We start from the raw sequence: 27,562 nt of genomic DNA on the forward strand, positions 1-27,562 counted from the left end.
TGATGAGAGTATAACCCAATGAGAAATAAATAAATATATACAAATATTAATTGATGAGGCAATGGAAATAAAAAAAACTCTCCGCGAACTAAAATACTGCAGCCAGTTTCACATATAGAAATACCATTCAAGTGAAGAGTAGAAAATAAATCACTAGCGAGCAAAGCTTACCCGCACTTCAATCTCACACAGTATGGGTTCCTCGTGACACGCCATACCTTTACTGTGCCTGTTAAAAGATAGAAAGAGAAAGAAAGAAAAAGTACCGCCTTCCCAAGCCTTCCATCTGCGAAGAAAGACAATCAAGTAATACAAATGTTTAACAAAAGTGCATAAATGTGTTTCCAATGTTTCTATTGTTGTAAAAAGTAGTAGCAGTGTAGGGTTAATCTGTAGTAAATGCAGTAAGATTAATCAGCAGTATTATAGGAATATGTTTATCACTTATTATTTTGCAGCAGAAAGCTGAGTCAATAGGTATGGCATCATTATACAGATAGTATTTCATTTGCATGGCTCGTTTACTAAAATAGATAAATGACAAGGAAAAACGATTGTTTGTGTCCCGAAGCAAAAATTTTAATACAGAAATTTTCCTAACACCAACCATCTTGGCATCAACAAATTTCATTTTAATTAAATTAATTACCTTTTCGATAAATGAAAAACGTATGATCTGTGCACTCTGGAACGATAATCTAATTATCCTAGAATTTTATGACTTTATTAAGTAGGCAAGCTTTCTTAAGCACTATCTGACTTACTGTTTACTCCTCTCTCTTGGATTCTTACTTGTAATGCTAAAAGATTGTATTGAAACTATATTTCCACTCATATTTAATACACTGCATATTGCTTCCCCACTTTGTATTGTGTCCAGTCTGTTTTACAAACCAATGCAAATTTTCGTAAATGCATGAAGGTCTGTTTACATAATTGCTCCCTACTGTGAACTTCAAAGCCATATTATTTATATTTTACAAATATAAAAATTATGAGATATTTTTTCATCAGATAATCATGAAAATTTTGTAATATGAGCATAGCCACGAAACATCTGTCTCGTCTATTTATGTTTTTGCACAATTGCTCCCTCAAACCGCACATGACTGCTGGCAACTGATGAGAAGAGACCACGAACTTGGTGAGCTATTTTCAGATTGGCCCTATTAGTAGTGTTTACAATGTTTATCATTCAATTATAATCTTACACATCCAATTTCGGATTGTTAGAGATTCCTTCTGTGTGTCCGGTAAGTGGGATAATTCCTTGTCATTGTTCCTTAGAGGTGTGAAATATCGTAGTCTCAATCTCCATTAGTATATAGACTTGGAAGTCCCGTTTTCTATAACGCAATGTAAATAAAGACAGAAATATTTGAAAGATAATGACCGAGTACGATGTGTGCTAGTGAGAATTCGGCTGAAAGTCCATAGTTAAGGTTAGGGATGGATTCTGTAGACTTACATCGTTTAAGGCTAAGTGTAAATAGTTTGTGGAGACGAGTTTTAGAAGGGGATACGAAGGTAAATATTCAGGAGGGAGATTTGCGTGTGGGCGTGCACTCCTCAATTAACCGTATTAACTTTAACAGATTGAGGGATGGGCCCCTATTAAGCTATTTGACACACGGTGACATTGGCGAGTCTCCAAGTATGAAAATGAAAAGTCGAGTAACTGATCTGATTTACAGAGTTGAAGAACTGAAGTATAAAGTTAATAACTTGCCAAGGCAGGTATGCGAATCGGTGTTGAAACAATCCCATGTAGTATCTCCTATGAGTTTGGGACATGTCCTTTGTACGAAAAACGACATTTCTTCCAAATTTCCGGAAATAGAGCTAATAACAAATCACATAGCTTATATCAAGGTGCAGTTCCAGATGCTTAAAAGAAATGGCAGTAGTTTATATGCAGCTTTAGAAGAATGTGAATGTGATGTATTAAAAGATATTTCTGCACTAAATGATGTCATTAAAGAGGAATCTGAATGTGTGGATGTAACCAAATTCAGTGGTGAGGTATCTGAAGGTGAGAAACGAGATACAGAAATTGTGCATGGTCTTAGTTGTAACGAAAACAAACATGACGATAATTTACATACTGAAAATTCTTTGCTAGCGTGCTTTGCACAATCAGAAGATAGACAACCTTGTAGTGTACCATATTTCAAGCATAATTGGGAAGGGAAGGATCATCAGCTCTTTATGAAGGTGCTTGGAAAAATTAGGGACAGAGAACATCAGCTTGAAAAATTGTGCAGGATGTTTCCATTCAAGTCTGAGGAAGAAATAATTAAGCATTTTTCTGCATATGAGGAATTTTTAAAGGAAAGGGAAAATGTTAAAACTCAAATAGCTGCATGGAAGCTGAAAAAAATTGTGGAGAAAAAGGCTTTAGAAGATAAAATAGCTGAAGAAAGGAAGCATGAAGAGATAAAACAAAAAATGAAGGACAAGGCCAAGGAAGTAAGGTTGAAGAGAGAGAGAGAGCTGCGCTACGGAGAACTTTTAGCATGGAAAGCAGAGATAAATGAGAAAAAAAGGGGGTTGAAGATTGATAATGGGTCAAATACTCAAGTAGACCCACCTACTATAAGGAAACAAGAACAGAGTTCTGCTGTAGCGTGTTCTCAGGCTTACAGTGCTGCAGAAAGGCAATTATTAGCATTACAACTAAAAGAGTACCGTGATAACAGAGATAAAGAAATGCAAAAAGAGCAGAAAAAGAAGGAGGAAGAAGAAAAGGTAATGAGGGAGAAATGTAGTGCCAGTCATCGGCTATGTTTTCTAGAGAGAAACAATTATTATCTAAAGCAGAAGATAGCCTTGAAAGAAGAAAAAGAAAAGTTAATCAGTGACAGGATTGCAAGATTGGAAAAAATGAAAGCTACTGTTAAAGTAAAAATCAAACATAATCGAGAAAGACTCCTGCAGCCTACCCAGAGCCACTTAGCTTATAAGTTAGCTATAAATAAAAAGCCTGTGCAAACTGAGCCTGTTAATATTGACAGTGTACCTCATTTAGGAATACCATCGTGGAGGCAGGGCTTATAGCATTTGCTATTTATTTATAAAAATAGACTAGGCTAGATTTCATAGACTGCACATAGGCAGTATAGTAGGCCAATGGAAATAATTTTATGTCATTTGGTGGATGAGACTTTTTATTTATAATTCATATAGCCAAATAGGAAATATGAAGAGATAAGAACAAAAATTAAGTGTTAGGCTGTGTTCATGTTATAGTAGTATGTTAATAAGCAGTCAGTAAAAACACTTGAGCCTTTCTTTTGTCAAATATATAAATGTAGCCTGCAGTGCAATCATAAAATACATTTAAAGCCATCCAGGAAGAAGTTATTGATGATTTGTGCTTCACTGCCAGATTTTCCATAGGCTACTAGCCTAATATACTTTATAAAGTGAGTACATAACTGTATGTTTTTTTGTTTTTTGTTTGTTTACTGAAAAAAATTGTTCCTATACAAGTACAAACCTTCAGTCTTTAGGTGTGGAAATACCTTCATCACAGCTGGAACCAGCCATTTAATCGTTCCGACACGTAATACAAACCCATCACTTTCATTTCGGCCGCTGTCGGGTGTAGACGTGTGTTCGCCTCTCTGCCCGCCTTCGTTGTGAGATTTTCGTTGATGTCAACAATTGAGCTACTATTTTCTAAGCTTTTTCTTGTTGTTTTACTAGTGCGTGTGCACGTTAAGTACTTATTACTTTTTATTTTTATTTTTTGTGGTTTTGCATCGCTGAAAACATGCAAGCCCATGAAGTGGAGAAGCCCCCTCGCCCCCATCCAGCCAGAGAGTGTGCCCTGGTGTGGAGGGCCATAAGTGTGGGGCATTTAGGTCCAGTGACTCTGTCGACCCTCATTTTTTATGTGTACGGTGCCGAGGGCGTGTATGCTCTCGGGCCGTACCATGTGATTTTTGTGTCTCCTGGTCTGAGGAGCAGTGGGAGCTCTATGATAACAGGAGGAAACCACGTAAAGTCCCAAAGGTATCGTCGGAAAGCTCTCCCTCGATACCTCTGGTGACAGACATGTTGTCTTCCTTCCTCCCTCCTAGCCAGCTCCCACGTATGGCTCTTTCCCCTTTGGGGGAGGTGTCCTGTTCCGCCTCTTCGCTTGATCTGTCGAGCGCAGAGGAAGGAACTTGGCATCCCGACCTGGAGTAGTACTCGGGGTCTTTGGTTTGTTCAGGGTGGGATCTTTCCCCCTCTGAGTGAGCGGGAAACTCCCCCTAAATCCGACTGTTGCTTCCCCAGGTGTGTCTGCCTCTGCGGGTGGTGACCTTCAGCAGGTGTGGCGCTCGCTGAGTCGTCTGGGCACTCCAAGTATCTAGGGGCTGTTACAACATCTGGCTGTGGCCCCAGGGACGCACGGGGTGGTGACGACGACAACAACCACTCTCAACATCAGGGTATACCGCCCCGCCGCACCTGGTGTACATGCAGCATGTGATGTCGGTAACCCCTTCAGCCGCCGTACAGGCCTCTCAGACTTACGTGCTGCGGAAGGAGATGGTTCCTCCGCCACTGGGGTTTGCTGTCCTCGTCCCGCCCCCTGACTTTGAGTGCCCGAAGAGCTCCCCGCTTGACCGCCCACCGGTTCCTGTGGCTGTTCCTGCTGTCTCCGTTCCTGCCCGTGGTAGTGCTGTGCCTTCCGCAGGTTCCTCCAGACAGGTGCAGTTGGGCCGTGTTGCTACCGCAACTGCCCCAGCTCCATCCTGGATGGAGGACCTGTCAGTTGTCCTGAGGAAGTTGGCAAAGAAGAAGTCCAGGAAGAAGAGGAAGGTGTCGTCGTCTTCTGCCGCCTCTTCCCCTTCGACTTTCCAAGCCCCCCCACCCCCCCCCCCCCCCCCCCCCCCCAGCCGAGGAAGAAGAAGGTGGCTTCCCCCCCCTCCCCCCCAAGACTTCTAAGGGTCTGTCTCACTCCGGTGGGACAGGTGGGTCTTCCGCTGGTCCTCCCGGCTCTCCTTCCCCAGGGAAGAAGAAGACTGGGAACATAGGGGTACCAGCTGCTGCTGGTACCTCTGCTCCTGGCTCCAGAGGTATCACCTCCGGACCAGGAACTGTCTTGGCCGCTCGCTCGCGAGCCTCACCGAGTGTACGGTCATCCCCTTGGGATCATGCAGCCAGGGTCCAGACCGTTGAGCATGCTCACCATCAAGACCCAGGCACGGAGCGGAAGGCTGGCAAGAGTCGCTCAGGTGACTCTTGCCAGGCCTGCGATCCCACGATTCCATGGGTTGACGTGATGGTCCCACTAGACCGTCCACGTGTCGAGGCTGGGAAGAGGTCCCCCCAGTCATCAGGTCCAGCCCCGGCTGGACCAGGTACCATGGCATGTTGAGAGGACAGTGCTCGCTCTTACCGCGTCAGTGGACACTACCAGTCACCCGACCGTTGCTCCCATTGGGACTGGACAGCTCACACGACTGGTAGCAGCTCTCCTGACGCACGAGACCGACGCTACCGTCCTCGGTCCAGTGCTTCTCCACATGGAGACCGCTGGTCCAGACCTGCGGCTCGATCGCCACCGCGGGTTGGTGATCGCCTGCAGTCCTCCCAGCCCACCGGCTCTGCTGGTAGTCAGGGTAGGAGCGTCAGGTCTACTTACCTGTCCCTTCAACCTCCTTGGGTTACACCTGGAGGAGCGAGGCGAGCAGGGGTGACCGCGAGGAGTGCGCTCCTCACGGTCCCGCCACGAGAGCCTACGATCCTGGCTCGGTCCTTGGACCTAGCAGGTTGTATGCGCAAGTGGTTGGAGGAGACCACGAGGGGTCTGGCGAGGTTCTTCCTCCAGAAGGAAGAGTGTCTCGGGAGGGGCATCGGCCTGGATGGATCTGTCGGTCCATCGCCTCAGGACACGATCACCCCCGAGATACAGAGGTCCTTCGCAGAGGTTATTGCGCTGATTCGTCAGCACAATGACCTCGGGGAAGGATCGGTGGTTGCTCCCTCCGAACCTCCATCAAGGTTGGAGTCGTTTTGGGGTCCCAAGAAGGAACCCAGAGGGATGGTAGGCTTACCCTGATCCACCTTGGCCGACGGTGTGCTGGGCCAGGTGAACGGTCTCGTCTCCGGACAGGAGAATTCGCTCAGGTCCAGCAGGTTGGACAAGCTGCTTCCCCCCTACTCTGCCTCGCCAGCGCCGTTGCTACATGCCATCAGTGGACCCGTTGCCAACCAAGAAGGTTGACCCGGAGATAGCTAGGCTAACTCCGGGGGTGCCTCTCCATCACCCGCTGGCTGAGAACCTCTGGTTCTCACAGCAAGAGCCATCGGCCCTGGAAGCGACTGCCATGGCAGCCTTCCAGGCCGTCTCCTGACTGGATCTGTGGTCCCTCACGGTATCCAGAGTCTCCTCCTCAGGAGCTATTGTTCCCGAGGAAGACTCAGCATTCCGGAGACTGCCAGTCTGGAGGTAGGGCTATCTCCTACCTCGCCCACCAGACGGGCAACCTGTGGGCCAACCTGGTCTTGAGACGATGGGACTCTGTCCTGTGGCCGGTCGAGAGGTGACATTGGGTGTACGAAACAGACCATTGCTGGGTTCCTCCTCTCTCTTCCCCAGAGAGATGGTGGATGCTGCGGTGGAAAAGCGTCGCACTGAGGACAGTGACCGCCTAGTACACAAGGCAGTCTCAAAGACTTCTGGGGAGTCTTGAGCAACTGTGGCCAAGCCTCGGAGCTTGGCTAGCTCTTCCTCCGCTTCCAAGACGCTAGCACCGTTGAGGTTGCGAGGAAAGACCCAGCCTTCGTCTTTTGCTTCGAGGAGTGAGCGTCTGCCCTCCTCCCAAGCCTCCTACTCCAGTGGGAGAGCGGCTAAGCGGAAGGCGAAGAGAGGGAAATGCTAGGGACGGCATTCCCCCTCACCTGCTGCCGGAAGTGGGGCGGTTGCCTGACGAGCCATTGGGCAACTTGGCAGTGCTACGGAGCCTAGACCTGGGTAGTGGATGTTCTTCGGGAGGGATACCTACTACCCTTCGAGTCTCGGCAACCCCTCACTTCGCACCCGGTCCACCTTCAGACATACATTCCCTGTTCTGCCAGGGACGTAGCACTACAAGCAGAAGTCAAGACCATGCTAAGCAAACGAGCTGTGGAGATCGTACGAGATCAGTCGCCTGGTTTCTACAGCCGACTCTTCCTAGTGGAGAAGTCTACGGGGGGCTGGAGACCGGTGATAGATCTCTCTCCCTTGAACTGATTTGTTCGCCAGACTCTGTTCACAATGGAAATAGCACGCTCAGCTCGATTCCATCAGGGAGAAAGATTTCATGCTTTCGGTGGACCTGAAGGATGTGTATTTCCAAATACCCATCCATCAGTCCTCCAGGAAGTACCTCTGCTTTATCTTCGACGGGATGGTGTACCAATTCAGGGCACTTTGTTTCGGTCTCTCAACCGCCCCACAGGTGTTCACGCGAGTGTTCACTCTGGAGTCGGCTTGGGCCCATTCGGCCGGGATACGTCTGATGAGGTATCTCAACGATTGGCTGGTCCTGGCGAGTTCCTGGTCGCAGTTGCTACAGGACAGAGATCGACTCCTCGACTTATGCCGCGATCTGGGGATCGTGGTGAATGTCGAGAAGTTAGATCTCAAGCCCAAGCAGAGGATAAAGTACCTGGGCATGTTGATCGATACGGTAGCAGCACAAGTCTTCCCTGCATACTCACAGATCAGCAGGTTCAGGGAGGCAGCCAGACGGTTCCTGTCTCGACAGGAACAGTCAGCTAGCAGTGACAAGTTGTGATCGGTCACCTGTCGTCACTGGAGAAGTTAGTCCCTCACAGGCATCTTCACCTGCGGTCTCTTCAGTGGAGACTAAAGGAGTGCTGGTCACAGGCATCAGATCCACAATTCTTCCTGGTTCCTCTCACAGACGAAGTAAGGGAGGACCTGGCCTGGTGGCTAGACAACAGGAACCTTGTAATAGGAGTGCCCCTGCGCACTCCCCCTCCGGAGATGCTGCTGTTCTCAGACGTATCGACCGAGAGTTGGGGCACACACCTGGAAGAGTTGCTGTTGCAGGAGTGTGGAACCATCACAACAGGCACCTTTACATCAACTTCCTGGAATTCAAGGCTGCGTTCCTCGCACTCCAAGAGTTCCGGGAATGACTGATGGGACACTCAGTGGTGTAGATGAGCGACAACACCACTGTAGTGGCATACGTCTACAAACGGGGGCCTAGTGTCCTTCCCGTTGCACCAGTTGACGATGCAGGTGCATGAGTGGGCTGTAGCTCATTCGGTAGAGCTGTCAGCCAGATACATCCCAGAAGAGGAATGTAGTTCCAGACAAGCTCAGCCGCCAGAATCAGTTGATTGGGACTGAATGGTCTCTACACCTAGACGTGGCGGAAAGGCTCTTCGACCTATGGGGGCGTCCAGTAGTGGATCTGTTTGCCACCCAGCACAACAGAAAAATTCAGGTTTTCTTCTCAGTTGTGCCGGACCCATGGGGAGCTGCAGAGGACACGTTCCAACACCCGTGGGACAACCTCTTCGTGTACGCCTTTCCCCCATTCTGCCTGATTTGCAAGGTGATCAGCAGTGTTGATCACCAGCAATCTTCAGATCTGGGGCCATTTGGTATCCGGACCTGCTGGCTCTTCTCTCCGAGGCACCGCGAGATATTCCCCCATGACACAACCTGCTATGCCAATGGCACGTAGAACGGCACGTAGAACGGTACCACCAGGCAGTTCATTCCGTGTCTTCACGGCTGGCGGTTATCCACCGTCTCTTGCGAGCGAGAGGCTTTTCTCGCCGAGCAGCAACATAGATGGCTGGTTACCTCAGACAGTCCTCTGCAGCAGTATACCAGGAAAGTGGTCCGTCTTCTGTGGTTGGTGTCATGGACCGGGTCTCTCTCCACTCAGAGCCACTCTTCAGCAGGTAGTGGATTTCCTTGTCTTTCTTCTCCGAGAGAAGCTCCTCTCTGTCTCCGTAGTTAAAGGGTACAGAGCCGCCCTGACCCTAGTCCTTAACCTGCGAGGAGTCGATATTTCCACCTCCATGGAAATATCACTCCTAATGAGGAGCTTCGAGAGGTCTTGCCCACCCAAGGAACTCAGGCCCCTGGGGTGGGGTGTGACTCTCGTTCTTAGGAGCTTGACTCGCAGACACTACGAGCCACTCCGAGAGTCGTCAGACAGGGATCTGACCCTCAAGACTGTCTTTCTGCTGGCCCTGGCATCAGCGAAGAGAGTAGGAGAACTCCACGGTCTTTCCTTCAACGTTAAACACTCGAGGGGATGGGGATCAGTTATGCTCGATTTTGTCCCGGACTTCGTAGCGAAGACTCGGTACCCTTCAGTTCCTGACGCCAGGTTCGAGTCCTTCACGATCCCCTCCTTGGAAGACTTCACCGATAATGATGCGGATGAGATGCTGCTTTGTCCTGTGAGGGTGCTTCAGTAATATCTGAAGAAAACTTGACCTCAGGCCTGAGTGTCGACGCCTCTTCGTTAGCACCTGGGTTACCAAGAAAGATGTGTCTAAGAACACTGTTTCTTTCTGGCTTCGTGAGGTAATCCGGAAGGCGTACGACTCAGACAGGAGTGCCGACACCGGTACCCTTCGTCCGAGAGCCCACGAAGTCAGAGGCATTGGTCCAACCCTTGCATTCTGCAAGAACTTGTCCGTGGTATGGGTACTGAAGGCAGGGGTTTGGGCCAACCAGACCACTTTCACCTCCTTCTACCTTCGGGATATTGCCCACAGATCCTTGGACACATTTTCCTTGGGACCCATGGTGGCTGCTCAACAAGTTGTGTAGCTTACCCATTTCCTTTACAGGACAAGGTGGCATCTCATCCTTGTGAGACTGCATGAATGGAGAGTGAATGAGAGTGTGGCTGGTTTCTCTTCCTCTTTTTCTTCCCCTCTCCCTGCCTCTTGTGGGCAGAGGGTAGCGGTCGTCACCACGCTGGACAGGATAATGATGCAGTTAAGCTACATAATCGAGTTCCATTCTATCCCTTTCATTAAGGATAGAAGCGCTTATCCGTCCCTTCCCTAACAAGGGGGAAGCGGACACTAGTGAGAGACAAACCCAATACTTTGTATTTGGCTCTTACATAGGACCTAGTTCTTGCTTGTTATTCATAAGAGGCACCCTTGCCTCCCTCTTATGAATTGGTCCAGAGGTCTGACCACTGATCTTGCAGTGCACACTCCGATCAGTTGGACAGAGGCTAGGTTCCCCCCCTTTGCTCTTACAACCAGGGAGGGAACTCAGGTTGAGTGAACACCAGTCTGTTCACAAGACTCAGATTCCACCCTTCAATAAGTGAGTCTTCCTTATGTAAAGGACCGAGGGTTTGTATTATGTGTCGGAACAAATCACAATTTTGAATTAAATTGTATTTTTCCCAACTATACAAACCTGAGGTCCTTTACATATAGTTCCATCTCATGCCACCCCTCACTCTGTCCCTGGGCCTAAAGCATAGTGATATGTTTACCTCCAGTCGGGCGGGACTCCCGACCGTCGGACAAGCAGTAACTAGCGAACTACCTTGTTAGAAATCTTATGACCGGTCCAGCTGGCGCTAAATAATGATTCCTTATGTAAAGGACCTCAGGTTTGTATAGTTAGGAAAAATACAATTTAATTCAAAATTGTGATTTTTGAACAAGGTGGTTAGAGTAGTTAACTACCGCCGGTAGGGTGGGAGTCCCGCCCACCCAGTTGGTACGCACTCATGTTACCTCCAACTCTGTCAGAGAGAGAGAGACATGTCACCTCTGTCCCCCTGCCATTCGACTGCTTTTAGTTTGTTCCTACACCAATGGTTCCCAACTCCAGGGTTGCGACCCAAATTAGGGTCTCGAGGGTATTTCTGAGGGTTGCCAGAGTGTCATACAAAAATATGTTATTGCTAACCACTGACAAAAATTTATTTTTTGTGCAAAAGGATATGCAGATAAAGTTTTTTTTTTTATTCCCATTTCAAATGTATTGAAATTCATTGTGCTAGTTAATATAAACAAGTATAACTGTAACATGAAATGGTTGGATTTATTATTACAATTAGGCTTGCTACTCCAGGTTAAGACTGCATTTAGGGTCACAACCAAAAAGGGTTGGTAAACACTGACCTACACAATACTGTGCAAATCCTCGGTCCTTTACTTTTAGAATTACTTTCGGCGAAGCTGGCAAACGGCTGCTAAACTCTTGGACAAGGTGGGTAGGCAGTAGGTAACTACTGTCCAGTAGCTGCCTGCCTGGATGTAAGCATGCCAGTTTGCTTTCAGCTGTGATGTGATGCAGACGTGTTTTCATTACTGTCATTCAACTCAATTTTCCTGGTGGGATCTTTTCTTTTCTAATTTTTTTATATACTAAATAAAGTGGACCCCCTGTATTCATGGGTGATGCATTCCTGACCCCTCTTGAATAGCTAGAATCTGCAAATCTTAGAACCCCTTTAACAATACTAAGAACTGCCTATTTTGTGAGTTTAGTCTAAAAAAAACCACACAAAGTACATTTAATTATGAAATTGATATGAAAGTACAGTAATTTGTAGATATTTCTCATTTAAGAATATGTACCATTAAAGGGATTTTGACGAAGGAAAAATCTATTTCTGGGTGATTGGCTCGTGTCGCCCTATGAAAGTATCCTTAATATCATTCTTTCTAGGTAAAATTATCCTAAAATTACCAGAGAAAAACAAAATTAAGAAAATGTCAGTAAAACTGACTCGCTCACTCTTAAAAAGAAGTGTCGGTATGATATAGGGGCGAGTGTGGAACACTACCACGAGACAAACACCAATTAGAACTTCCTTATCAGAATCCCCCCAAGAGAGAGCTGATACCAACGGGCGATGCAGCCTCTACTACTACTACTAGAGGACGCCACGGACAGCAGCGCCCCTAGCGGTCATCCTTAATTAAAACAGTCAAATACATCTTGTCCTGCAAGGGGGGGAAAACAAACCATAAAAAAAGGGGGGGTTTCATAGGGCGACACGAGCCAATCACCCAGAAATAGATTTTTCCTTCGTCAAAATCCCTTTTCTGGGCTCAGCTCGTGTCGGCCTATGAAAGAGTACCAGAGAAACAGACAAGATGGGAAAAAAGGGAACAATGAAAAACAGTTAAAAATGATGGATATAATATAAGTAAATCAATTACAGCATACAAATTAAGCACTTAAACTAACTTATACTAAACAGCAAAATAATAGAACGTTAGTGATCTTAAAGTACTTAAATGGTAATTACAGTCAATTACAGAGATGCATGTAAAATAAGGAAAAAAGGAGATTTACTTAACAAAATTACAAATTATAAACTCATGTGTCCTACCCTAGCACAAAAATAAGGGTAGGTACACTGAAATCCATCATCAATACAAATATTCCAAAATATATACAAACACATTGTGACTGAAGTTCATCACAAATACAAAATGGTGAATATATACAAACATATTGTGTCCTACCCTAGCATAAAAATAAGGGTAGGTACACTGAAGTACAATATCAGTACAAGTGTGGATGTCCCTAGCAAAAAAATAAGGGACAATCCACTATATGATACAACGGCTAAGGCTATGATGTTTGAGTAGCCTGACGATAGGGTGAGGCATGTTGGCTGATGTAGGTAGAAAGGAGACCTGGATCTATACTACAACTACTAAACAGTATCAGGGGAAACTATGTTTCCCGCTGCTACTGCTGAAAACTTTAAAGATTCCAAGGACTTTAAATAATGCCGTTTAAAGACTGTCGGGGATTTCCATCCAGTATACTTTCTAAGATCCTCAAAGTTCATATGTTGGAAATAATTAATTGAGGTGGCTACTCCCCTGATATCATGTGCTTTTGGGAATGACTCAGGGTTGGCTTGTTTAATGAAGTAAAGGATTTGCTGTCTAATGCCGCCTTTAACTGATAAAGTACCACCTTTTTCTCTCATGAAGAGAGCACCTGAGGATCTAGAAGAAGTACGAGATAGAAAGGCTCTAAGAGTTGATACTGGGCAGAGAGAAGGATCCTGTGGAAGTGGGATAACCTTCCAAGGAGCCCACCTTGCAAGAGGATCTTCATTTTTGGCTAAAAAGCTACGATCCGGAGCAAGTAGAACTTCTCCTGATGGGAGAATTCCACATGACCCGCATCCCTGGATAGAGCCGACAGTTCTGAAATTCTAGCTCCTGAGGCTAGGCTTAATAAGAATAATGTCTTCCTCAGGAGCATTATGAATGTACAAGATGAGTTGTCAGTATCTGAAGCTAGTTTGAGGACATCATTTAAGAACCATGAAACTGTAGTAGGCCTCTGAGAAGGTCTAAGTCTAGCACAGGCTTTAGGGATAGAAGTGAAATAAGATTCAGTCAAATCTATCTGAAAACCTACTTGAAAGATCTTCAAAGCCGATTTATGAGTGGTAATCGTGCTAGCTGCTAAACCTTTTTCAAACAAGGATCTGAAAAAGGATATAGCCAAATTAACTGTCATGGTTGTAGTGTTCGTTCTCCTCAAGAAAGATGCTAATTTTTTAACAGCTGAGTCATATTGTCTAATGGTTGACTCTCTCTTATCTGATTCTAGGAAGAGAATATTCTGTGGATCAATGTCAGCATCTTTATTAGCCGCAAACTTCATGAAGTCCATAAAGTTAGGGTCTGGAGAGTTCCTGAGGAAGCGAACACAGTCCTCATTTGTACTGATTGTGATAGTTTGGGATTGGGGATCCGTTGAGGTCGGAGACCCAATTCCAAAAGAAGAGGATACCAGTTGCTCTTGGGCCAGTCCGGTGCAATCAGAGCTACTATCCCTTTGAAAGACCTTAGTTTGTCTAGGACTTTCAAGAGAAGATTCACTGGAGGAAAAACATAAATTCTCCTCCACTGATTCCAATCCAACGACAGGGCGTCCGTGGCATAAGCCAGAGGGTCCAGGTTGGGGGCCACATAGCAAGGGAGCTTGTGGTTCGCTTGTGAGGCGAAGAGATCCACTTGGAGACCTGGGACTCCGGCCTACCCACTGGAATGACCCGACGTCCAGAGACCACTCTGATTCCAGAGGAACTGACCGGGACAGGGCGTCTGCTATCACATTTCTTACTCCTGCCAGGTGAGTGGCAGACAGATGCCATTTGTGTTTGTTTGCTAATGCAAAGATGGCTATCATGACATGGTTGGTTCACATGCTTGGATTTGGCCCTCCCCTGTTGATGCATAATGAACTACCACTGCACTGTCCAAAACTAGCCTTAGATGAGACTTCTTCGGGGGAAGCAGTCGCTTCAGAGTAAGAAATACTGCCATTGCTTCCAACACGTTTATGTGGAGTTGGCGAAATTGAACTGACCAAGTCCCCTGAACCTGTTTGAACTGAGAGTATCCCCCCCACCCGGACAGGGATGCATCCGTGTGAATGGTTAACACTGGGAGGGGATATTGAAGGGGTACTTTCTTGGCTAAGTTCTTTACTTTGACCAAGGCCGTAGTTGGTTGCGGAGGATCTGAGGAATTACTGACAACTTGTCTCGATATTTGGAGTTTGCTTTTGACCGCCAAATTCGATTTATATCTTTCAGCCTTGCTTTCAGAAGGATATCTGTTACCGAAGCAAACTGAAGAGACCCTAGGATTCTCTCCTGGTTTCTTCTTGACGTTTGTTTGCATTTGAGAAATTGCCTGACAGATTTTGCTATTTCCTTCCGTTTGACCACTGGAATTGATAGATTGTGGGAAGACAAATCCCATTGGATTCCTAGCCACTGAAAACGAGATTCCGGAGTAAGTCTGGATTTCGTTTTGTTATCTGGAAACCGCAGATGTTCCAGAAAGAGAAACTAACCTTTTTGGTAGCTTTGAGACCATTCCTCGACTGTTGGTGCCCAGATCAACCAATCGTGAGGTATGCCGCTACCATGATTCCCTGAGCTCTCAATTGTTGTACAACCACTTCTGCTATCTTTGTGAATACCCTGGGGGCTACATTCAGACCGAAGGGCATCACTTTGAATGAGAATGTCTGATTTCCTAGCCTGAATCCTAGGAATGGGCGGAAGTGTCTGGCTATAGGGATATGATAGTATGCGTCTGTAAGATCGATGGAGCATGTGACGGCTCCACGCGGAAGTAAGGTCCTTACTTGCGAGAGGGTAAGCATCTTGAACTTGTCGCAGCGAATGAAAGAGTTTAGCTTTGACAAGTCTAAGATTACCCTTCTTTTTGTTGAGCCTTTCTTTGGCACGCTGAATAAGCGACCTTGAAATTTTAGATGCTTGACTCTCGCAATAGCTCCTTTCTGAAGGAGTTCTTCCGCGTAATCTATCAATTCCTTTGACGGTATCTGATGAAATGATTTGATTGGAGGAGGATCTTTGATCCAACTCCAGCCTAATCCTTTGGACACTATGCTCTGTGCCCAATTGCTGACCCCCACCTGTGGCGGAAGAGGAACAGCCTCCCTCCTACCTGGGGAGCCTCATTGCTGATGGGCGTGGGTTTGGCCACCACGCCCTCCTCTGAACTGTCTACTCCTCGTACCCTTCCTGCGCCACGCTGACGAAAGTAACCTCTCGCCCTACCTCTCGGCTGAGAGTAGCCTTGAGCCTCATAAGCAGGGTTGAAGGCCGGCGAGATAGCGTAGGAAGTGGATGGTTGAGATTGCTGGGGCACCAGGAGGATAGGTTGGTTCTGCTTAGAGGTGGAAGGTTGTCCCTGTTGGGTAACTGGGACTGCCTGCACAAATTGCTGCTGTTGCTGGAGTTTTTTATATGGCTGGAACCTCTTACCAGCCCTTCTTTGGTTTCTTGCCAGCAGTGGGAACGGATTCCTGTTTCCTCTTTGAGGAAATACCCCACCTAGCTCTAAGGCTCTGGTTGAGTCTAGCAGCTTCGTGGTGTACCTCGTTCACACGCGGACTCTGGGAAGAGATCCGCTCCCCACATGCTTGCAGCCAAGAGTCTATTAGGCTCATGCCTGATGGTGCACTCTTGTAAGACATGCTTCCGGCAGTTCCTCCTAGCCTGGAAGAAGTCAAAAGCGTCCGTTAGAACCGTCTGAAACTGAGATTTCGCTAGAATCTTGAACAGCGGTTCCGTAGCGTACGAAACGGGCAGCCATTTCTGTGATGATGAGGGAATTGAGGGACCTGCCAAACCTAGTTCGCGCATCGAACTCTGCCTGGATTAGGGAATCCGGCAGCCTAGGTAGTTTCTCACCGAACTGGTCCATGGCGCAGTCCGGTTTGAGTTTACCCAGCGTGAACGTGGCTGGCAAGTTCTCCCACAATTCTCCGAAGGCCGGGAAGAGCGGAGAAGTAGACTCCGCCTCCCTCAACTGTGGAATGGGCTCATCCTTGAGGACTGCCTGAAGAGACTTCTCCACTAATTTCGTGGCGAACGGAAGACCTCCTCTTCCGTCGCAAAAATAGTGAAGGGACTCTTGTAGGCCTGGAGTTTGGTGTTCGTACACTCCCAGTCCTCCAGGCAGTGAACCCATTCCCGCTGGGCGTGATCTCTACTATAAAGGACTGACTCCTTCGAGATCTTGTCTTCCCTCGTCAGAGCCGTTGGCGTCAGCCTAGCATATCCGATGAAAGGCTGCGTCAGACCCGGAGGGTAAAACTCGAAGTCCTCAATCCTTCGAGTTCCACACTCCGAGATAGAGATCATTCCGTCTTTAAATGGAGCGTAGGCAGCTACTCTCCATGGGTTCTCCATAGAGAAAGCTGGCAAGGAGTCATATGACGGGAGTTGAAGAATCCCCGTGCTAGATACTGGGGAAGGAGCCTGAGCTAGCCCAGCTACTCGGTCCTCATTTTCTCTCATTCTGTTAGAGAGATCCTGGATTGACTGTCCAGATTGAGACAGACTGTTTGATAATTGCGCAAACATCTGCTCGAACCGAGTCCCCAGTGCGGAGATCTGTGAGCCTACTAGCACGCCCACCTGTTCCATCACCCCTGCTGAGAAAGTAGAGGGATCAAAGGTGCTGGTGCTTGCTACTCCTACCGGCGTAGCCGGAGTGGAAGCAGTGGAGGCGGGAGAAGGCAGTGACTCGGCGGGAGCGCGAGCCTTCTCCTTCGAAGCCTTGCTTCTGGAGCTCTTTGAATGAGAAGAGCTCGGCTTTGCCTTCACCGCATCGGCATATGAAGTCGACGACTTCTTAGCCGCAGAAGACGAAGACGACTTCCTAGAAGTCGACTTAGCTAGAGTCTTCGGTTCTCTCTTTCCCTTCTCCTTAGGAGGTACAGAGAGAGCGGGAGGGCGAATAGGGATCTCAGATCCCGTAAAGCCTTGGAAAGAAGCAGAAGAAGAGGGGACAGGAGAAGATCCAGGAGCGCCCAAGGAAAGACCTTGGGCGCCCGACATACCTACCTCAACCAACAAATCCTCCCCACCTACCGCCATGGGCTCAAGGTTAAGGTCCAGGGCAGCGACGTCCGGGACCGACTCCTGGGAGGCTACGACCCCAAATGATTGCTGGAGGTCTTGCTGGATGGAGGCTATCAGCTGGCAGCGGACCAAGGGTCAACATAACCCGTCGACTTGCCCGCGGGGAAGATCTGGACGGCCAGCTTCCTGTCAAAAATGTAGGGCTGGCCCTTGGCGGCGTTCTTCCCGAAAGCCGCCCACCCACGCTTTCAGGGTGGCAGAGGCGACTTCCCTCACACCGGTAGCCTGAAAGAAAGGTGAGATTAGCTGCCAATAGTGGAATGGGATTAACAAACTTACGACTAGAAGTTGTTAGTAAAATAATAAGTAAGCCTATAATGGACTTACCCCATCTCCCAGCTGACCGACCAGGTCGTAGCAGATGGCGCAGGCTTCAGGGTGCCAGACGATCGTCTCGTTGAACGACGTGGCACAGGGGGCGTGAGACCTGCATTCATCGTGTCCACAGGGGTCGAACAGCGTCGCGTTACAGGCTGGGACCTGGCAGTTGGTAGCCTGTAAGTGAAAAAGTACATGAGTACCAAGTAAACACTTACAGCCTAACATATGCTCCGCTGGAGCCGGAGCGATAAAGTTAGATTAAACCAGAGCCCCGCCAAAATACGTGTGGTAACCAGGTTGGAATATAGGCTATGGCTCCGCCGATGGCGGAAGCACAAAAAGCAACCAACTAGGAGTGGTAGTAATAGAAACCACAACGGAAAATGGCGGGGATGGTTGATAAAAATAATAATAATAATTACACACAATTCATTGTAAAATATCGTATAATTAGGGTATATCCTTAAAATAAGCATAATAAAACAACCTCTCTCCGCCCGTCTACTAGAAGAGTGCGTAGGTAAGGGGTAAGCTCCCTTCGGTAGCGGGGGGGTGGGAGAGATATAAGGATATAGTAGGCAAGCAACCGACCACTCATAGTACCCACCCCGCCCGCTAGCGGAGCCAGTAACCTATAACCAAAGGTGCCCCGGCTGCGACGGAAGGCTCCTTTCGTATCGTAAGGGAGGTGGCTGAGCAACTGGGGAGGGGGAGAGGAAGGTCTCGGCGAAACACGGCGGGAGCGAGAAAGGAGGGAGGGATGGCCTACTCCTCCCCGCCTCACCCACTACCCGTATGGAGACCCGGAACCTCATAGTGGTCGCCCTATACCCCCCGCTGGGAGGAACCCCTGGTCACCTCCGAAAGGATGAGAGAAGGCGATAAAGGTTGTCATAACAACCAAGGGGTCCCCCAGCTCCTCCCTATATCAGAAAGGGAGGGAAGGGGCAGGGTAAGGTGCTATGGAACACGTGACCGCAAGTGGCCTAGGCCGCGAGCAACACAACCGTGGTAGGGCCACGTGAACCAAGCTGTACCAATACGCGGAACAAGCACCTAGGCTAGCCTAACACCCTAAATAAAAAAATATACACTGAAAGGTGGAAGAGACACTTTTAGTAAAAGAGAAAGAAGCCCAGGAGGAGGCAGACTGTTCCAAGAAACAGTAGCCTACTCGGAGCCAGCGATAGCCGATGTAGAGCAAGAGCCGGGATGCTGGGCCGGAAAAATAATAGTAGCCCTAAATACCAAGCTAAGAGAATGGTAGGAGGGCTGAACTAGCTAAAACTCGATGTAAAACAATGAACGTGATAAAGTAAGCCCATAAGTATAAGAAGTCCCAGTATGGAGGACCGGGAATTCTTACGGGGCGGCATGGCCGCCACGAGACAACCGGGAAACCGTATATGACCTATAAGAGGAAAATACTGGTACCCGGAAGATAAAACTGTGGTAAAATATTACTTATGAGTTACTTAACTTAGCCGTGGCAATAGCAGAGCGTTCCATCGTAGAAAGTACGGATAAAATCCAATAAAGCACGAGCACAAGAAAATGGCGACTTGTCGCTAGTGCTAAAAATTAAGGATGACCGCTAGGGGCGCTGCTGTCCGTGGCGTCCTCTAGTAGTAGTAGTAGAGGCTGCATCGCCCGTTGGTATCAGCTCTCTCTTGGGGGGATTCTGATAAGGAAGTTCTAATTGGTGTTTGTCTCGTGGTAGTGTTCCACACTCGCCCCTATATCATACCGACACTTCTTTTTAAGAGTGAGCGAGTCAGTTTTACTGACATTTTCTTAATTTTGTTTTTCTCTGGTAATTTTAGGATAATTTTACCTAGAAAGAATGATATTAAGGATACTTTCATAGGCCGACACGAGCTGAGCCCAGAAATATGCAAATTTCCTGCGAATACTATACTAGGTAGATATGGTCCATGGAGAAATCCACGGATATGTGAGTCTGGAAATCTTGAGAATGCAAATATGGGGGCTCCACTGTATACTGTGTTTGATATTCATCAATATACAAACCCATGATTTGTGATAGCCTTGCAGACAGTCTTTCCCCAGCATATGTCATGGGGCTGGTGGTCAGGGTTATAATATTCACCCTCTGTCACATCCTCATGCCCTCTGCTTGTAAGGGCTCAACAGTATACATTTTATGACGATTTTTGGGTATTGCACTTACCGCATGCGCTGTCAGAGAGTTTGCCGGGAGGAAATTTCAGAGGAGGGTTGCCAAGCACTTCTGACAGCACCCTCAGTAGCTACCCTTTGTTCTCATTTCACTCTCCTGGTAATTTTTCCTTATGGTGTTTTCTCCTTCGGGAGTGATCTCCCTTTCGCCCTCCCTTTCACCCTCTTTGCTCGCTTGTCGGGTGAGGAGGGTGTGATGGTTGGTGGTCGGGCGACCTTGTCACAAGGACCTCCTCCTGTTTCGTAGGGCAATTACCCTCAGAGCAAGACTTCTGCCCCATCTGCCCTGATTGCTCCTGTTCTTTTACTGACATTCCTGTAGTTATTTTCTGATGGGTTGCTCCTGTATGTTCTCCTGCTCAAGGTGGCTTGGTCATCTCTGTGCTGCTATGTAGATGTCAGAGGAGTTTGAAGAAGAAGTCCTGTGAGATGTGCACCTTCTTCAAACTTATTGTGACCTGTCTTCTGCTGCCTTCTCCCCCTACTTCTTCCAAGGCTCATTGGTCAAGGAACAATAAGACTGCTTCCCCCCCCCCCCCCCCCCCCCCCCCCCCCCCCCCCCCCCCCCCCCCCCCCCCCTTCCCCCCCCCCCGACCCCCCCCCCCCCCCTTCTGGTAAGCTCCTTCACTGGGCTTCTAAGGGGCTGCCTCCTTTTGGGGAGGCAGTGGGTTCTCTCGTTGGCTCTTCCCAGGCTTCCGGCTTGGGAACTGAATTACACACCTCACAGGGTCTTGCATTTTTGGGAGGCATCGGACACGCAGACTTCGGTTGCTTTCCCATGGCCAGGGGTTGAAGTCCGCTTTTAAGACTGGTGCTGTGTCAGGGTCTCGGCCTAGCCGAGTCCTCCAAGTTCTTGATTGTTCTTACACATTATCCAAACCCTTGGTCCTTTACATTAGGAATTACTTTCAGCGAAAGCTGGAAATCAGCTGTTGAACTTTCAAACAAGGTGGTTAGGCAGTAACCACTGTCCGGTAGTTGGAAGTCCCGTCCTGACCAGACGTAAACATTCCAATTTGCTTTTGGCCACTGTCAAGTGAGGATATGTATCCACCTCTCTACCCAAGTGCTGTTGAATGTGTTTCACCCTTTCCTGGTAGAATCTTTCTTGTTTGTGAATGCTGATATTACTTCTTTGTGTGTTTGGGATTTTGTGATACATAATGCAAACCCACAAATCCCATAAGCCACGTAAGTCCTCCTCCTCCCAGTGCATATGCCCGGGAGTGGAAGGGAAAAAATGCGGTAATTACCACTTATTCATAGATATTGACTCCTACGCCCTTTGCACTAAATGCTGGGGTGTGAATTTACCCAAAATTTGACTTGAGTTGAGTGTTGCTCCTGGTCATCCGAGCAGTGGGGGAAGGCTCCGTCTGGGTTAACACCTCCGATGACGCCTGTGGTAACTGACCCTTAGTCATCCTTCCTCCCAGCAAGCTTCCTCGCCTCGTGGTTTTCTCTGCGGGGGGAGTCACTCCCTTTGGGGACCCGCAGCAGGTTTTGTTGACACTAGGCCTCCCTGGCACTCCCTCCTTGAAAGGCTTGGTGTCACGCTTCTCTGGTACACCAGTAACTAATTTGGCAGTGGCAGTGAGAACTACAACAGTGACTACATATAGGTTTGTGTCGGTCCCTTCTATGCTGTTTGCCCATCACCCAACTAATATGACTCATCATTGATGATGGGCACTCACCCCTATATGCCTCCAATCCAGCCTTCAGGGCCACCTCGACCTGGGTTCACTGTGTTGTCACCCTCTCCCACATTTGTTCATTCTTTATCCCAGAGTCCTACCACTCAGGGTTTCCCTCTGGTGGTTGGGGCTCCTTTAGAGCTTCCTCCTCCAGTGGGAGGGGCTCCTGCATCTGCTCCTGTTGTTCCTAGGATGGGGGGATCTTACCGCCATCCTGAGGAAATTGACAAAGAAGCTGAAGAGGAGGAGAGCTCGTCATGTGTCGTTGTCTTCCTCGTTGACTTCAGCCTTGTCATCGTTGTCTGCTGCCTCCTCCCATTCTCCTCCTAATGTTAAACTGCCAAAGAAGAAGTCTCTCTTCCCCCTAAGAAGTCTTGACGCGTGACTTTTAAGGGTCTGCCTCCTCATACTGAGGAGACAGTTGGGTCTTCTGTTGGCTCTCCTGTTCCTTCAGGAAGGGGAACTGTTACACTGTTCCCAAGGTCTAGTGTAACAGGAGCCACAGGGGAGTAAACTGTTCCTACACAATATACAAACCCTCTATCCTTTACAATACGTAGGAATTACTTACAGCGAAGCTGGAACACAGCCGTTAAAATTCTTGAACAAGGTGGTTAGGCAGTTACTACCATCAAGTAGGCGGGGAGATCCGCCTGCCTGGATGTAAATGTTCCCAATTTGCTTTCGGTCGTCTTCTGATGAAGACGTATGTTTATGAGCTTGTGCTGATTAGCCGTTAATCGTGATTTCCGGGTTGGATTCTGCTTATATTGTGTTTAATATCTTTTGAATATAGTACATACAGTGGAACCTCGACATACGAAAGTCCCAACTTACAAAAAATTCAAGTTACAAGAGCAATTATGAAGATTTTTTTGCCTCTGCATATGAAAATAATTCGGGTTATGAAAGGGTGTTACTGTAAAGTCCCGAGATTCGAGCAGACCACCAAGAACAGTTTTAAAACTCGCACGCCACCAACTGAGTAGACTCGCCACCATCCTCCCGCTCTCCCATTGGTTCCTGATGCTAGTCACCGCCGTAAGATCCTGCTCTCCTATTGGTCAGCATCTACCCCATCGTGCTCTACTTAAAGGTCACTCAGTAGCAGCATCGTTGTCTTATGCACTTGGAATTAGTTCGTTCACATTTACGATTTTTTTTGTTAATGTAAATTCGTGTTAGTGATTTCGCTTTGTACTTTATCGTGTTGTGTGAGAGCTTAATTAGTACATAACTTAATTATGTATAGTCATGGGTCCCAAGAAAGTTGCTGAAGTTCACGGAAAGAAGAGGATGCTTTCTATGGAGAGAAAGATGGAGATAATTGAAAAGTATGAAGCTGGCATGCGGATGAGTGTGATCGCTAAGGAATACAGCCGAAATCCGTCGACGATAGTCACCATTCTTAAGCAGAAGGAAGCCATCAAAGCAGCTACACCTTCCAAGGGCGTGACTATTTTGTCCAACAAGAGGAGCCACTTGCATGATGAGATGGATAGGCTGCTTCTCCTATGGATTGAGGACAAAGAAATCGCTGGCGATACAATAACCGAGATGGCAATCTGCCAGAAGGCCAGCGCTATTTTCACTGATCTGATTGCCTAGGCCAAAGACGACGGAGGAGAAGGGACATTGACGGCAACCCCAGACTTCAAGGCTTCTTGGGGGTGGTTTGATAAATTCCGTAAACAGACTGGCATCCATTCGGTGAAGAAATTGAAATTTTGTAAAAAACGTAAAGTATAAAAAAAGTTTTTAAAAAATGTTAATATAAAAAAAAATTTAAGTTTAAGTTTTTGTAAAGTTAAGTGTTAATGTTTTCTGCCATTTGTTAATGTGTTTCATAAAGTTTAGTGTTAAGGTTTTCTGCCATTTTTTAATGTATTTCGTAAAGTTAAGTGTTCATCGCCACTTTCGGAGATCGCCGCACTCGAAAGGTAAGGTTCCACATTTTACTGTACGTATATGTACGTACAGTATTTCTTGAACCCTGTACACTAATAAACTTTATTTACAGGTAATCACAGTTAGGTTAGGTATTGAATGGTCCAAATTGTTGTATTTCATTGTTTATTGGTCAATTTAGCTTTATTATGAAATTTACTGGGGTGTTTTGTAGGGCTTGAAACAAATTAGGCAATTTACATGTGAAATGTGGTTGAAGATACGAAAAAATCAGGTTACGAAGGCCGCTTCGGAACGGATTAATTTCGTATCTTGAGGTGCATACTACTGTACTATGTTTGATATTATTACAGGTAGTCCCCGGTTATTGGCGGGAGTTCCGTTCTCGGCGGTGGGCTGATAAGCGAAAACCGCCATTAACCAAAACTGAAATTTATGGCGCTGATATCTGGGTAATGGCCCAGATAACCGTTAATAGCGCCTCAGTTAGGCATGTTATGGCACCAAACCTCTATTATGAATGCCTTATGTCACCAATAACTGGAACTTTGCACATAATGGCACCAAAAATAGCTGATTTTATGGCGCCAGGCAAGCACCATAAAACCGTATCACCCTTAACTGAGTCCACTGATAACTGGGGACTGCCTGTAATTAATATACAAATCCACTGTTGTGATAGCCTTTGTAGCCGCCTTTCCCCTTCATATATTTAGGGGTTGGTGGCAAGGGTGTACTTACATCCATGTCATTTACTCTCACTTTATTAGTAAGGGCATGACAGTATATTTTTTCATTTATTAAATTTGACATTTATGCTTTAGGGGAATTTACTGGGGGGGAGGAAAGCTTTGGAATTTTGTCCTTTGTTTTTTCTCTCCCATTATTCTTCTTTCACACTCTTCGCTCGCTTTGGTATAAAAGGAGTATCCTGGGCTTCCTCTAACTTATCCTGCAGGCTGATCATTATGCACATCAGTCTGTCACACCTTTGCTTCCAACCTAGCTCCCCTTCACCTGACACACACCTTCCAAACCTGCTCCCTCTGCCCTCTCCAATTATATGTGCCCCACACTATGGTGGAATCAAAGCTAAGCACGTTAGATACAGGCTTCCCCACATTGACTTTACTCGTACCGGCTAACAATATTCCCCTCAGCCACACTTTCCTCTTTACGTTATTATTTAAGTACAGGACGGTTGGTTCAGCGAGGAAAACAAACAAAACTCTCAAAATCCATATACTCACCATATACCAAGAAATTCAGGGCGAGACACTGTGCCGTCCAATGGATTCAGTCCAAAACCATACAACAACTCAAAACAACAAAATCACTACACAAGAAACACCTACGACACCAAAACTTCACACAGGTCAACAAACACCATAACTCTAACACAAACAAACACCAACCAACATCGAGACTACACAACTACTCGAAACACAAAAAATCACAATAACACAGACAAACACCAATCAACATCAAGAGTTCACAACAACTCATAACCACAACAATTTACAAATCAAACAACAGAAACTCACAAGCTCAACAACCTTCAGACGAAGACAAACACAACAAACTCAGTCACATAACATCAAAACAATCCAGAAAACATACAACAGCAACTCACTACCTCTGTCCTAAAAACTGCTTCACCTGACTGACTGCCAAATACAGACCGATTACTTCTCACTCCCTCAAGGCTCCGTGACCGAATCCAACCACCCGCCAACAAGCAATTCACTCACTACCTAACTACCCATACACCATTCTCTCTCTCTCTCTCTCTCTCTCTCTTTCTCTCTCTCTCTCTCTCTCTTCCTCAATTCTCTCTCTTCTCCTCTCTCATCTCTCTCTCTCTCTCTCTCTCTGCTCTCTCGTCTCTCTCTCTCTCTCTCTCTCTCTCAAAATGGAAAACTACAGATATACTTCCCCATACTACCTTAACAACAGGCCTATGTTCCTGGTTCTATCTTAGATCACCTGACGTACGTTTATTTGATTGGGATGGCTATCACTAAGTAGTTCGAGATCCACCTCTCATGTGTTCCCATTTTGGGAACAACCAGTTTGGCATGGACTAGTCATCTTGCGGTGTCCTGTTGTCGCCGTAGAAACAGTCCTTTGGGGTAGCTCTTGTTCGCTTTCTTCATTAGAGAATAAAGGCTATCTGCCTCCAGCCCTTATTCTTTTTCTCTTTCGAAGCGAAGAAGAATTAGGCTGGCGTTTGATCAGCAGTATCCTACGAATATACTTGTATATTCTTGCAACAGGTGTCTTATCAGTAGCACCGTCCGAGTAATAAATGCACACCGGTAAGTTAGTCCCTCTAGGGAGTGACCGAGACAAATCGTGCCTTCTCGTAACCAGAGCTGCATGTAACTACTCATAACTAAACTGAAACTTAGGACAGACTTTTGTGCCCCCCCCCCCCCAAAAAAAAAAAAAAATTGTCCGGTTTGGACATTGAGACGTCTATCCTAGTGGTTTTGTTTGACAACAACACCACAGGGTTGGCATTATCACTGAACAAGAGGGTTGCTTCCTCTCGTGTTTCGATTAACATGTAGTTACTTGAGTGTATCTGTTGTGCACTCGATAGCTCTATAAGACAAACACATGCCTACAGAGTCGAGTGAGTGCCTTCTCACTGAGATCTTGTTCATCCTAGTATTGTTTATCCTCTGTCGAGGGTTAAGGGGGCCGGCCGGAACCCTAATATATGGGGGTATAGGGCGAAAAATACAGTCACGAAAAAATTCATGGAGCTTCATATGACAATTGAAAATACGTATGAAAAATATTTCTTCAAAATTCCTCTTACTTTCGTAGTTACAGGGTAATTAGTAAATGTAACTCGATAAGCCAAAAACATTGATCCGTACAAGAAAATGCAATACTTCTTCTGTTATCGTAAATTTTGATAATTGTTGTCAAGGAAATTATGATCAATGGCATCTGTAGAGATTCCATGATTCTAGCTACCAAGTACCAACATGATTCAGTGCGAGCACAAACCACAAGTAGTCTACACGTTCGAGCTTCACCTCTGACATTCGCTTGTTTTTACGTATGTTTATCTTTGTTTCGGCAAAAATTTCGTCATGCCAATGATGAAAAGACAAGCAAAACATCTCGCTAACATACAGACGAAGAAAATTCGCTCTAATATGATTACAGCATATCAATATAGGCAATATTAGCGTAGTTAGTGGAGAGACAGGGAGGGTTGCATAGTAAGTAACGCCCCCGCGTCACACTGTATCCCAGGCTACGATCTTTGAGCAAAGAGATCCTCATTTATGATAAATAACATAGTTTTGGTTTATTTATGCCCAAAAAGGAATATAAAATTCACAATAATCATGATTTATTAACATTGTCTTTGTAAAAAGAGAGTACACCTTCGAGTTTCACCTCTGATATTCTCATGCATTTACGTTTGTTTATCTTTGTTTCGGCAAGAATTTCATCATGCCAAAGAGGAAAATACAAGGAAAACATCTCGCTAACATACAGAAGAAGAAAATTCGCTATAATAAGCCGAGTTAGTGAAGGAGAGAGAGTTGCGTAGGAAGGATTGCCCCGTCTTGCCATATGCAGTGCCCCAGGCTACAATATATGAGCAAAGGGATCATCATTTATGATTAAGTTATGATAAATAACATAGTTTTGGTTTATTAATACACGAAAAAGTAATATACATTCATAATAATCGTTATTTTATTAACATTGTCTTAATAAAAATACGAAGGAAAACTTTGAACGGCCGTATCTCAAAACTATACTTATTGACCTTCAAAATTTATCTTCTTACTTAGTTTTAAAGCTATACCATTGAAATTTGGTATATAACTCAGAAAGACATTATAGAACAATCAAATCAAGCCCCTTTTTCCAATTTTTGTTTTGTCTTTTTGCTTATAATTTTTTTTTTTTTTGCAGATTTATAGGGTTTATTTTTTTACCATA

At 46.4% G+C, this 27,562-nt stretch overlaps 2 protein-coding genes across 2 annotated transcripts in view; both read left to right on the top strand.

Moving 5' to 3' along the window:
- The first annotated feature begins 1,074 nt into the window (after positions 1–1,074).
- LOC135207248 (methenyltetrahydrofolate synthase domain-containing protein-like) overlaps positions 1,075–27,562 on the top strand; it is a 420,744-nt gene continuing 394,256 nt past the window's right edge. Inside the window, 1 exon segment of the mRNA XM_064238898.1 lies at positions 1,075–1,144. The gene's annotated coding sequence lies outside the window, so the exon portion shown is untranslated.
- LOC135207247 (coiled-coil domain-containing protein 112-like) overlaps positions 1,268–27,562 on the top strand; it is a 29,885-nt gene continuing 3,590 nt past the window's right edge. The window contains exon 1 of the mRNA XM_064238896.1: positions 1,268–3,425. Within this exon, the coding sequence (XP_064094966.1) occupies positions 1,450–3,057 (1,608 nt within the window). The 5' untranslated portion in view covers positions 1,268–1,449 and the 3' untranslated portion in view covers positions 3,058–3,425. The remainder of the gene's footprint in view (positions 3,426–27,562) is intronic.

Source organism: Macrobrachium nipponense, chromosome 32 (assembly GCF_015104395.2).
Source record: "Macrobrachium nipponense isolate FS-2020 chromosome 32, ASM1510439v2, whole genome shotgun sequence".
Classification (NCBI taxonomy): Eukaryota; Metazoa; Arthropoda; class Malacostraca; order Decapoda; family Palaemonidae; genus Macrobrachium; species Macrobrachium nipponense.